Raw genomic sequence first — 13667 nt, forward strand, 5'->3', positions numbered from 1 at the left:
ATAGATGATGTGAAGAGAGGAAGAGGTAGAGAGAGAAGAGAGATGAATGAGAGAAGAGAGAAGAGAAGAGAGAGAGAGAGAGAGAGGAGATGAGAGAAGAGAGAGAGAAGAGAAGAGAGAGAGAGAGAGAGAGAGATGTACAAATTACAAAACTAAATAGAGCAAAATTAGTGAATAAAGAAAAAATGTTATTCTGTAAAAATTAAAAATAAACTCTAATTAAATAAAAGATATATTGATATATAAATTAGATATCAACATATTTAATGCCATCTGAAATATATACTATATGTATTTCAAATAGTCAATAGAGGTGTATTTATCATTTTAGAAAATTCAAAATTGTTTACAATAGAAGAATTGAATACAAGGACATCTTTTCATAATACTATACCGAAAAAATATTGTTAGTTATCTTAAGTAAATAACAAAAGGATAGCATAATTTGTGTTTTGAGTTTTCTAAAAAAATATATATCTTTTTTCCGAATATTATTATATAAATAAAAGTAATGTATCACTACAATATATCATTCCAATCCATCCAACCCCTACCCTATGGAATGAAAATCAAAGTAGGAGAAGGAATCACATTCCAATATACCAAACATGATTTCTTTGGTTCCCTCTTTGAGTACTGCATACCACAACCAAACACTGCATAAGGTTTATTTGGCATGCTAGTAACAGAGTGAAGCTAGAATTGATAATGCCACTGAAAACTGAGTTATTTATTGGTTTATTAAAAGAGTAAATCACAAATTTGGTCCCTATGTTTTACTCAAAATCGCAAGTTCAATCCTTAAGTTTGCTATGGTTGTAGATATGGTCCGTGTGGTTTACCTCAAAATCTCAAGTTCAGTCCAGAATTTGAAGCCATTTGTAAGTTGCTCTAAATGTTATGTTATATGTTATATTCAGGGAGCTTCAACTCTGTATGGTCCACACACCTTGAGTGCATACATCCAAGAATTCAAGAAATTAGCATCTTCTCTCATGAATGACCAAAAAGTGGAACCGGGCCCACAACCACCGGACCTACTAGACAACCAAATCAGCCTTCTGACCCCAGTGTTACTTGACGCAACCCCTCTCGGTTCAAGATTTGGTGACTGCAAAACCGATGTTCCTCCTGGTTCAATCTTTTCAAGGGGCGATGTTGTCACTGCCACGTTCTGGTCAGCCTGCCCAAGGAATGACCTTATGACCGAAGGCACCTTTGCACTTGTGGAGATTTTGGAGTCCAACTGGGAACCCGTTTATGATGATGATGACTGGTGCCTAAAGTTTATTTGGTCGAGGCCTTCAAAGCTTAGTACACGAAGCTATGCAACTATCGAATGGGTGATTCCGGATGAGGCTGTTTCTGGTGTTTATAGGATTACACATTTTGGTGCATCAAAGTCGCTTTTTGGCTCTGTCAACCATTTCACGGGTTCTTCTACTGCTTTTTCTGTAGCATAATTTCATAAAAAAAGATGTTTACACTTAACAGACGGAGGACACTATTCTATACATACATATAAATCTGATGACACATGTTAACGGCCTTCCTTATGTTGACGCGGAAATAGAAAATGAAATTCACACTCAAACAGGTTGAACACAATAGAATTTGGAAGTATATGATCTACTTCAGGCATTTCATATAGAATATTAGAGTTTTTTACTTTAAAGCTGTACAGTATTAAGTTTTTAAGCTAAACTTGTGGTTTGGTGAAAACTATGGATTTCGACTTGGCAAAGAATATTTAAAGTGCTACATCCTTAGAATTTTTTTTAGTCTGGTTGATCCAAAAGCATTTTAGTCATACAAAGTTATATTAATAGGATCTGTAGATTTATGTATATGTATGTACCTCTGGTATGCCATTACTACTATGACCACAAACAAGGATTAAGCATCGAAATTGGTTGTTTGCTCATGTTTAAATTATGCGTTAATGCACCTACCACTTTAGAAGTCATTATACTCTAGTGCAACCCACTATGTTGCGAAACGTATTTGAAAAGAACTTTATAATGGCTAGGTCAATGGAGTCTACTCTATATCTCACCCATTTTGTATATTAAAATCAATAGTCATACATTTCTCTATATATCTCTCACCCATTTTGTATATTAAAATCAAGTCATATGCCTTTGTTAAACATCTAAAGTTAGTAGTTGATGAGGAGTCATCCAAAGTTTGTTGTCTTCCAGTTCCACGATTGCTTTATGGACCTAAACAAGCTCCAAGAGTTTGTTTTCTTGGATTTCACAGGCATTAGAACATTCTTGGAATTACTATTTACCACAAGTGATTACTTTGGATTCTTCTGATATCAACATTGTAAAAGGAACAGATCATATTAATTAGTATTATTCTATGTTGATGACTGGTATAGTGATGCTGACTTTCCAATGATTACAAATTACAATCGTGATGTTGACTCTCTAATAGTTCCAGATATTAAGTTATATGGACCCATGCAAATTAATATATGTGATTAGCATGGAAACTTAATTATCTTACTGTCACAGACCAAATATTGTTTGTATTCATAATTGGTGTGGTCAGTCCGTTTATGGCATCACCTCACACTATTAAATGGGATGCAATATTAAGTAATTTGTTATGAACTCACTTAATTTAATATGTAACCAAACAACACGATGTAAAGAACAGATTGCAATTCCTTAACTATTACTCAACAAAATCAAGAACAAAAGGATTGGTTAGCTAATTCGAGATAACCACTCTCCCAAAAGGAAATAATTCCAGGTTTAACAGAAAAGATCGATATCTCACTTCCTATCCCACTACCCACTTATACTATCAGTCATAACAACTAAATAATTTGAAATACCCATAATGCCCCTGTACCATCAAGATGCTCTTCATTTGATGATTACCCCAAACTACCCTTTCTCTAAAATAAGGTGATCAGAGTGTGTGCATAACAATACCCTAGCCCTAAAGATTCACCTTGTCTTCAAGGTGGATAGAAATGAATGTGTGTAAGTAGCATCCAGACTCTCCCAATACTTATAAAATTTCCCTCGTCTTTAAAAACAGACCTTGTGTCTCCCTTTGTTAGATATTTTTTTGCTTGTTGTATAGATTTTTTTTTGTTCTCTCCCAGTTCTTTCAACCATTTTCCTTCTAGCCACCCATATCACGACATAGTGCTGTAGTTCAACTTTAGGGACCATGACATGTATGGTCTCCACTGCAGTTCCATGTTTGAAAACAACACACTGTTCATATACAACAACAAATGTAACAATATTCCCAATGTTGCCCTCTGTAATCTCTATCCCATTGTTGCTTGATAAGGTTAGGCTCCAAGAACTCTCTTGTAACGTAGTCTCCTTCATATTCCTCAACTGTCCAAAAGCATACTCATCACTAGCATCAAGGATATATATACCTTCATACCCTTCCTTCTTCACCTTCTCGAGGAACCTAGTGTTTTCCACAATCTTCTTTCCTTCCAAAGTAAGGTTATAGATGTCATTATGTTCATATTTCAAACTTGTTACTTCACCACTTTTGGATATAAATTCTTGGAATGGAGGGTATGAAGAACAGATTATCACTGGTTGTCCCTCCATTGCTCGGGAAGTGCCCTCAAAGTCGGACCTTTGATAAGGCAATAATAGGTCTTGGGCTGCTATACCTTGCTCGGGCATGACAGTCATAATCATCTTTCTTACAACTTTTGTTCTCTCACCGGACTTAAAGAACATGTTCCCGGTCCTACAAGGTTTGATTCCTTGAGAACCATCTTGTGCTACACACTTCTTCCTCTGTGAAGCCAAGCAAACACATAAACAGCTCTCGGTAGCCTGCATAAGTGCAACTGCAAATCACCCTCCTACAGCAGCAACATAAATGTGGATACCACAATAGGGACAAGCTGGAGTCAAGATTTTCATACCAAAAACAACATTTTCCATAAAATCAACAAACAATCTCCATCCCTTTGGATTCCCATCAACCTGTCGCCCCGATTTTGAGACAAGGGACTTGTTTAGGTACCCAATCCCATCTTTGAGTAGTACCCAATTGACTCAGTTCTTCAACCTTTTACTCCTAAAGTATTCAAAAAGAAGGGAAGTATTTGTATCTGAATCATCTCCACCAATAACCTCTAGCTTGTCTACATCAAAGTTTATCGTTACGCCTTCAGCTTGATTGAGTTGTACTGAAGTCCCGCTCGTGTCGTTTATGTTATCTTCTTTCGTGGGTTTTTTTCTGATGAGAATTTTTTTGGTGAATTTGAGTTGTCTTCTTGCTTTGGTGAGGATTCTAGCTTTCTTTTAACCTTTTGCTTAAGATGCTTGCTAGATGTGGTAATGGGGCTTGGTAATTCTGAAACCTTTTCTTCCTGGGGTGATGACTTATCAAGTATACTCCATTTTTCAAAACATAAATTCAGCACTTCATCATCACCATCAACATATAATACCTTGTGCTGCTTGTCTATAGGATTATAAGATGAAACAGCACCTTCGCAATGCATTTTATCAGGTGGCCGCCAAATCTTTATTCTATGTCCCACCAATTGTTTCCCATATCCAAGGTTCTTGTTGGGATAACCATCAACAACCCGTTTCTTATTAGATGTGATATCATCTTTCTTTCCTAGGCCTTTAGATTTTTCTTTAGTAGTAATATAACCAACAGGTTGGATATTTACGGGCACATGATTGATCTTGGGAGAAACAATGAAATTGATTTCCGATCGGAATGATCCTAATTGGCCTGTGTTTTGTGTTTGATTCAACGGAAACTCCAAATTTGAATTGAGAATCGACAAGGGTGTTCCGTATGTGAGAAAAGGTGCCAAGGTTGCAGATTGTAGGATTGATGTGGTAATCTTTGATTCAATCTCACGTGGTGGGTTTAAGTGGGTGTTGATGGGCCTTATACAAACAATCCTATGTGTGCATGCAACCCTAGTATTGGATCTATGTTTTCACTATTAGTTATACAACTTTATGAACACAAAAAGAAACCTGGCATGCTACTATAATTTTCGAAATTCATATATAAAGCTAGAATACATACCTTTTGTTGTTATATAGCAATAACAATTAGTTCCTTGAATTTCCTTAGCTCTTGAAAGCAAGTACCACAAGTGTAGTACCTCTAATGGAGTCACAAACACCATATGCAACTTGGATGAAGAGGAGAAGAAAAAGAGGCACCAAAAACGGCTGGAAACCCTAATGGAAGTGTTGTTCACGTTTTTGGGGCTTAAGGGTCCCTTTTATACATGTAGGCTATTAGGGTTTACAACTAGGAAACCCTAATCTGACTGCTTAGGCCCTAAGCAGCCCATGGACTCCTTAAACATATCCCTTGGACGATTTCTAATGGGCTTCCCATAGAATTCGTTCAACCTATATATTATTAGGTGATCCATAGCCCAATTATAATTATCTTATAATTACAACTTCAGTCCCCTAAGTTTAATTAATCTCTTTTAACCACAAAATTAATTCTTGACCAATATTAATTAAACAATATGATTTCTCCTTTAATATATTATTCTCATAATATATTAATAAATCATATTTAAACCTTTCTCTCCTTAAATCATCCTACATATTGCTATGGTGAAGGCAACCCAAAAGGACCATGCTCATAATCGGGTCAAGTACATACCAAAACAGTTATGGACTTAGACACTAATCCAACAGTCTCCCACTTGGATAAGTCTAATAACTATTTTCCGTATGACTTTAGAACCTGATCAGCAATCGTAGCTTTCAAAAGCCGCTATCAACTCTGATCTTATCAGATAGCGTGTCCTCTAGATAAGGGATTATATATTCCTCCATTCTCAAGATATCGTATAGACAAAAGACATGAATTTCAATCATTCTCTCTATACTATTTCCCGACTTCCGATTCATGACGACTGATAACAGACTACAATTGAACACATCAACTTAGTCCTGGCTTGGCCAAGCGCTTAGGTGTCATCACTAAATCATCGAGAGGCCCACATATATCGCTTTTATCCCCCTTTGGGTAAAAGGAATGGATAAACTTCGACTCAAATGCTCGCTTGCATTTACTGATCGAATCACACACAACGATAAGTTTTATAACACCAAGTTACTGGTGCGTTTACTTATTATCAATGTGTAACTGACCAACAAATAACAACTCACACATTTCAGTTTCAAGAATATACAATATTATCGTCTCACTAATCACTCGTGATAAAACCGTGAAGTGATCCAAGTGAGCGTGGGTTTAATCCAATACTTTAATCTTATCAAAGCACTCACGAACTCTGCAACAAACTTGTGCCATGTCTAAACACTTCAGACAATCTACAGACAGATTCATGACAGTCTTTATTCATACCTACTCCCAACGTATGACCAACTGTGGATGTTTGAATAACCTAGTTATTCTGGAAGTCAAAACATGCAAATTGAAACATAACAACAATACTTAATCCTATATGGCCCCAAACTTGTGAGAGTAAATAAAACCCTTCTATTTATCCACCATATTGATTACTCATTATTTATCATTTAACGTTTCGGATAATCAACTCATTGCTTGAATTACAACAACAATTGTCCCATGCTCTAAGCATGCACACCGTGTTTCCTATGGTCCATGCTTTGTGAAATAGATCAATTGAACACATTTCCAATCATTCTCATTTCAGAACTCCAAATCCATTTTCATAAGTGTAAGAATATCAAATTCTCGTTACTTATAGAATATGCTAGATCTTAACACTTTATGCAACGATCCCTTCATAATGTCACTGCACTATTGCCAATGATATTACAAAGTCTTATATCGGAGATTGTTACAAGACAATTCCTTAGATATGATGTCTCTCACTCAAAGTACATTCCTTTGAACATCCTTTTGCATAAAAGTTTCTAATCTAGACAAAGATTTTCAATATTTACTTCCTAATATGAACACGCTTCCATATTTTCCTCATGACAACCCATTCTTAATAGAATCTTTTCTATTTGTAATGATGTCGATATGGTCCATCCAATATGTCACACCCCAAAACCACGAACGGCGGAAACGTTCTGGGGCGGAGGACGTCATGTATGCATCACAACAATTGTAAAGTAGTAAACAAGCAACAACATCATCCATTGCATCAATAGTAAAATTTTAATTACAAGTGTTTTCTTTCATTGTACAAGATATGATAATAACTTATCAAAATAAAAGACGAGTCTTGAGTGCTCCATCTTCTCTAAACCTTGTATCGACACCTGTTTATTTGTAACCTGAGAATACAAGTTATTTTGAAAGAGTAGATCAGCATTTAAGCTGGTGAGTTCATAAGTATTTAATGTCATTACTTTGATTAGTTGATATGAAAGACTGGTAAATGAATGATGAAACATTTAGTATAAGTATGAAAAGCTCTAGAAAATCCCATATTTCCTACTAGTATAAAAGTAGTCTTCTACCAGGACTCGAATGTTTTGAAAGTAGTCTTTTACCTAGACCTGACTGTTTTGACAGTACGTATCTCTTGAAAATGTGACGGTTTTTCCTTGTTTAACTCTTATTAGTAGCCCCTTAAGTATACCTGAAATGGTATCAACTTAGAACATCCGTAGACTGCTCATTTACCTCTGTTGCTAACAGCCGGGTGTAGGAATAGTTAGTCCCTTATGTATACCCACGATGGTATCAACCTAGAACATCCGTAGATTGTTCATTTACCTCTGTAGCTAGCAGTGGTTGTCGGAATGGTTAGTCCCTCAAAGTATGATGTGATACTAGGAGATAAAGTCCCAGTCTATCTCGTCGATGATGTGATTGAATCACAAGGTAAAGATAGAAAGGCGAACAATATAACCATATCTAGACATATAACATGTAATATTAAATTGCCATATAATGTCTATGTAAAAGTATTCATGTATAAGTATTCATGTATAAGTATTCAAGTAAGAGTATTCCTTCATATAACATGTAGTCTGGACTCATGAATGAATTGACTCTGGTGTAATTTCTTGTAGTAGTGAAAATGTTTTGTTTACTCTAAACTATTCCTATAATAGTTTACTAGAATGTAATTGATGAGTGACCAAGTAGGTTTATACACCATTGATATCTATTTGTATCGGAACTAAATTACTGAGGGAACATTTATGACCATATATGTATACATGATATATAACTAATATTTAAACGACTTTCGGACGAATACCCAATATCCCACCAGACCACATCTCAAGGCGCGAAAAGGAAATAGGGTGGATAGCCTTTCTAAGTCTTTTAAACATTTCTTATATAACTATACATATAGAGGCATGCAATTTATAATATAAAAGCATAAAGAAGTTTTGTAAAACCGTTGAAAAGTCTAATAAAGATTTGTGACTTGATGTCAGTTTATAAAATGATTGAAAGTATTTTGTTTGATAAGACAGTTTAAGTACACGTAAAACCATTGTTTGAAAACACCTTTGTAACCGATTTTGAAAGGAAGCTTACAGTATGTAAGACAGTTTGATAATGAGCTTTAATCATGTAAAAACGTTTAAGAAAGTCATTTAAAGTAATATGTTTAGTGAAACTGTTGAACTTGTAGTGAATCTATTTGTATACTAGTTATAAATCACATATGATTCCGTTGATAAAAAGTATAAAACGAAACTTTATATAACATACGATAATCATCGTGTGTTTTACTTGTATTCCCCCCCTTAAAAGCATATAAAAATATTCATAAAACATTTAAAAGTGTGGATTATAGGGGTATGAACTCACCTGATTGATTGAAGAATGCGTGACGAAAACCGAGCAGAACTTCTACTCGAGAAAGCGGATCTCTCGAGATTCTCGGGAAATCTCGGGAGTCTCGGGAGTGTAAAACTTTCTTCCCACCTTGGATATGAAAGCCGGGCCTTTGGGATGATTCCGAGGGTTGAGACGCAGAGCTTCGGCGCGAGAAAGGAATGAAATTAGCAATTTTGGCCGGCACCCTCGCATGCTATTTATAGGGGTCTGAGGGGGTTGCGTTACGCGGGGCGTACTTAGAGTACGCACTGCGTACTCATGCGTCATGCATGAGCGCATCCTCGGTCGAAACATTGGAGCGACGTGGATGAACCGGAGCCTAGCATCCGAGTACGCTGGGCGTACGACGGTACGCTGGGCGTACGAGGGATCGGACCGGTGACTCCTCCTTCGGATAATACCGGGATTTAATTTAATTTATATTTAAATTAATTAACAAACTTCAAAAATTCATATCTTTCTCATACGAACTCCGTTTTCGACGTTCTTTATATCCACGCGAAGGTGAGACTACGATCTACAACTTTCGTTTAGACTCCGTCGGCTAGTTTTGATTTTATTTTTAATATTATATTTTTAATAGGTCGGGACAGGAAAAGTCCGTTAAAGTTCCATAACTTCTTCATCCGACGTCCGTTATCGTCAGACTTTTTACCGTTGCGCTAGTATTGTTGAGCCCTTCGATTCTTATTTAGATTGTGTCGGCTAAAAGTCTCTCGATCTCTATTTCGAGTTTTTAGCTGTCTACTACTATATTTGTAACTTAGAAAAATCACCACTTCCTCATACGAAGTCAGATTTGGACGTTCTTTTTATGTACGTTTACGGTTTGATGATATCTAAAACTTTCATTTAGATACCTAAGGCCAAAAACTATTGTATTGAAACTTCGCGTTTTACATTTATCAGTATTGCCGGTTTTGCCGAGAATCTTCGATTGGCCATAACTTCTTCGTTATAACTCGGATTTTAGGGTTCTTTATATGTATGAAAACCTTGACACGATTCCTACTACTTTATTTAACCCAAATAAGATTTTTGGAAAGTTAAATTTTGACCTAAATTTGATTTGCGTTCCATTATATTGCCTCGAAATATCGAGTTGTCACACAATATGGAAACATTTCCATATTTTCCAATACTATACTTCCAACTACTCACAAGCGACCAATTCTCGTCGAACTTTGGATTGTCCTTTGATAGTTGTTTAATTATTTTAGTCAAAACCAATTCTAGTCCCTTTTTCCCTCTAAATGCGCTAGACATTTGGAAAATTTTAGAATGGTAAAATACTATAGCATTTGCAATCGATCCTATACCCAAAGCGTATGGGACACGATGCAAAATGTCTTACATAAAGATATGATACTTTACCAATCTTTTGCCATAATATTTTATGTGTCATGTTCTCATAATTCGAACTATGAAGAGGGATGCCGTAATCATAATCGTTTTAAGAACACACAATGTATCCTTTGACTGAAAATATTAAAATTTCTTAATCTAAGCTTTAGATTTTGAAACGGAGTATAATATTCTCTCCCTTAATTATAGCAAAACAACTTTTCAACCCATGCAACTTTGCAAATTGAATCTTTGTTTTTCTATAATTAATATTGCTAACTTGCAATACTTTCCATAATAATCATACAATCATAACTTTTATGCTCCCACTATCATGATGATTACTATAAAACATAACACTTATGCTCCCACTAGCTTCGACATGTATTCATAAACATCTTAACTTTCAGAAAGACAATAACTATTGAATTTCTTAAGTCCATGTTTCTAATACTTAGTGCTTTGATAATCTTTTATCAAGGCTTCTTGAACTTATACACCTTTGCCTTAGATAGTTCATATGTGTGTCTTAACAATTAAGACTATTTGCCAAACCTCACAATTCAAATTATGGAAAGGGATACCGTAACCATGATCGAATTCGAGAATGCAATTTTACAATCACTATCTTCTTAAAATCTTTCTCAGTGAAAGCATTTCCTCACAATCATTTTCATGAAGGAGGAAATCTTATGAAACTTAGATTTAAATGGTGTATTTGTTCCTATCCATGTGAATTTGTTAAAACCAAAGTTTATGACAAATTCAAACTCATATGGACTGACCTTTCTTAATCTTGATTTCTTGCCTTATGATAGCACAGCTGCCCACCATGTCTTCCAAGTAGTTAAGCAGCTCACCCTTTCTTATCAACGTACTTTCATTGATCAAGGTCCTTGCTTTTTATGCATTCAAATGAGAATTCATAGAACTCACATGCATAATTAACTCGATTGGATTGGCACGGAATCAAAATAATGTCAACACGATAGGTTGTAAACCTCAACTCGTGCGCTAGTGATGATCGATAAGGTTTATTTGATTTGTTCTTGAAACTTTTTCAAAACATTAAAACTCCCACTGACCTCTTGACATATATGATTCTCTTTGTCAAGAAACATTTCTTGACAATCAAATATTCAAGAGTCAGTGCAGTTATTATCAAGACAAGAACACTTCACAAGTTGGTCCTAGTTGGTCTTTGTCTTATCCAAGACATCACAACTTACCAATCTCAAATGTACAAGAATAAGAAAACTTTTCCAAGTTCCATATTTGATGAGTGTTATAAACCTACTTAAAACTTTTCACTCAATGTCACAATCTTGACTTTAAGACTTGATATTGGAACGAAGTGTGATTGACTTCTTGATTTAACCATTTCTACAATACTTGATTCCTCTTCTTAGACATGCAATTGAACTAAGACTCACTTAGAGGATCTATTGAGACATGGTTCTTAATCTTTCAGACTTATCATAAAACACAATAAAAGGTACTCTCCCTTCTTCCTAGAAAAGAGAAACTTTTATCTTTCTGCCTACTCGATTCTTCTTTATTCGTTCTACTATTCATTGAAACTCTTTCAATCAATCTCAGAATTACACTTAATCTTATAAGTATAATCACATTTACTAAACTTTAGTAAATCATGACGAATATCTTTGTCACTCTTGTGGTGGACTTGATCAACGCACAACCTAGTGTACTTGATCTCCTAGTCCTTCAACTGACACTTTGCCAAAGAATTAGTCTAAGTTTCCCAAATGTGAAAGTTTTCCATTCATCATACAATACACATTGCATGATTCCAAGTTTCTGTCCAATTGAAACTTGGGCGATGAGAAAGTCTCCCTATTTGGTACACTTTTGACATTTCCATAATTAAGAATCAAATCCATTTTGCTAATAATAGAAGTACATGAACATCAATTTTTCATATATTTCATTGTAAGGATAAATAAATAAGACAAAATCAAAATTTATTTTATTGCGGAAAAAACTTGTCCTTACAATGCAATTCAACTGAAAAACTATGTTAACAATCTATTCTAACTCCAAGTTGTAGCTCAAGAATCCATTCTTCAAGTAATGCGATCGAAATCCATTTCTTCATGATCAGATTCAGCTCACTTCTTTTCTCAAGCTTCCTCTCTTTTCTTCGATCCTACAAAACATCAAAATGTAATATTATCACATCATGTATTAAGAATCTAGAATAGGAACTTAAAAGAGTTAGTTAATGGATTTTACCTGAAGCAGAGCCATACGTCTTGACTCTCCCATCTCTTAGATCTCTCAGGTAATTAGGGCAGCTTCGTCTCCAATGCCCCTTCTCTTGGCAATAAAAGCAAATAGACTCCTTTGGCACAACACATCGGACAATCACATACTTAGTTCTTTCTGGACTTCCAATGTTGCCAGTGTCCATTGAAGTTTGGGAGTTTGATTCACTAGACAAATTTGCTTGACCAGCACGCCAAATCATTGTTGATTCAGCAGCTATAAACAAATAGGTGAGATCAATTAGGGTCACGTCGTGGTCCATCATATAGTACTCTCTAACGAACTCACTATATGATTCAGGAAGTGACTGAAGAACCCAGTCAACAGCCAACTCACTTGAAATCTCGACACCCAACATGTTTAACCTATCAATGTATGACATCATCTCTAAGACGTGCGCACACACAGGTTTCCCATCTTCGTGTTTACTTGCCAAAAGGGCTTGAGTGAGCTTGAACTTTTCAAGCCTTTGAACTTGTGGGTCAGGGAGAATAATTGGAGGAGGTGGAGGAAGTGAAGCATGACTCTCATTTCCTTGATCGTATCTCGGAACGTCATCTTCATTTGGAAAGCTTGTTCCAAAGGATTTGGGAAGACCATTGTAAGATTCAGACATCTACAAAACGGGAGAAAATTCAAGTTAAGTTGATTAGAATTCTTGATGCAACACCCAAATGAAACATCAAGCTAGGATCCAACACAATACTCTACAACCTAGAAGAGGGATGCCGTAATCTAGTTGCAGAATATTTGAAGGTAGGTAAATGACGATTTACCAATTTCCACCATGAAAAACGAAAAAGAAGTTTAAGTTTTAAATGAATTGAAACTCCTAGATCTTTTGAGACTCATTGAACTCTTCAATGGCATGTTTAATCTCGATTATGCCCTACTATTTGTGACTGGGATGCCGAGGATCACAAACAAGGTGTAAATAACCATACGAATCACGTGGTGCACCCAATGCTACTATCACCTAATCAATGTGCCGGTTAGCCACACACGCTCCATTGATCTATGATAAGCATCGAGCCACCCTTTGCCACCAATGTCATCCCCAAATTAGTGTGCCGGTTAACCACACACGCTCCACTAACGTTTGACAAGGGTACGAAGTGTAATTCCATGGGTTAGCATACAATTTCACATTTTGCCTAAAGTAACTATGATTTGGGAATTTGAAAAAGCATTTAGTTACTTTGTACTTCATTATACTTATAATGGAAGGTTTCTGTCCT

General features: G+C 35.7%; 1 protein-coding gene across 1 annotated transcript in view; it reads left to right on the forward strand.

Moving 5' to 3' along the window:
• The window catches only part of LOC145030556 (neutral ceramidase 2-like), a 10019-nt gene extending 8238 nt beyond the window's left edge, over positions 1–1781 (forward strand). The window contains exon 10 of the mRNA XM_078978911.1: positions 921–1781. Within this exon, the coding sequence (XP_078835037.1) occupies positions 921–1463 (543 nt within the window). The 3' untranslated portion in view covers positions 1464–1781. The remainder of the gene's footprint in view (positions 1–920) is intronic.
• Positions 1782–13667: the final 11886 nt, after the last annotated feature.

The sequence above is a fragment of the Lactuca saligna genome, chromosome 2, assembly GCF_052625555.1.
Source record: "Lactuca saligna cultivar CGN05327 chromosome 2, ASM5262555v1, whole genome shotgun sequence".
Lineage (NCBI taxonomy): Eukaryota > Viridiplantae > Streptophyta > Magnoliopsida > Asterales > Asteraceae > Lactuca > Lactuca saligna.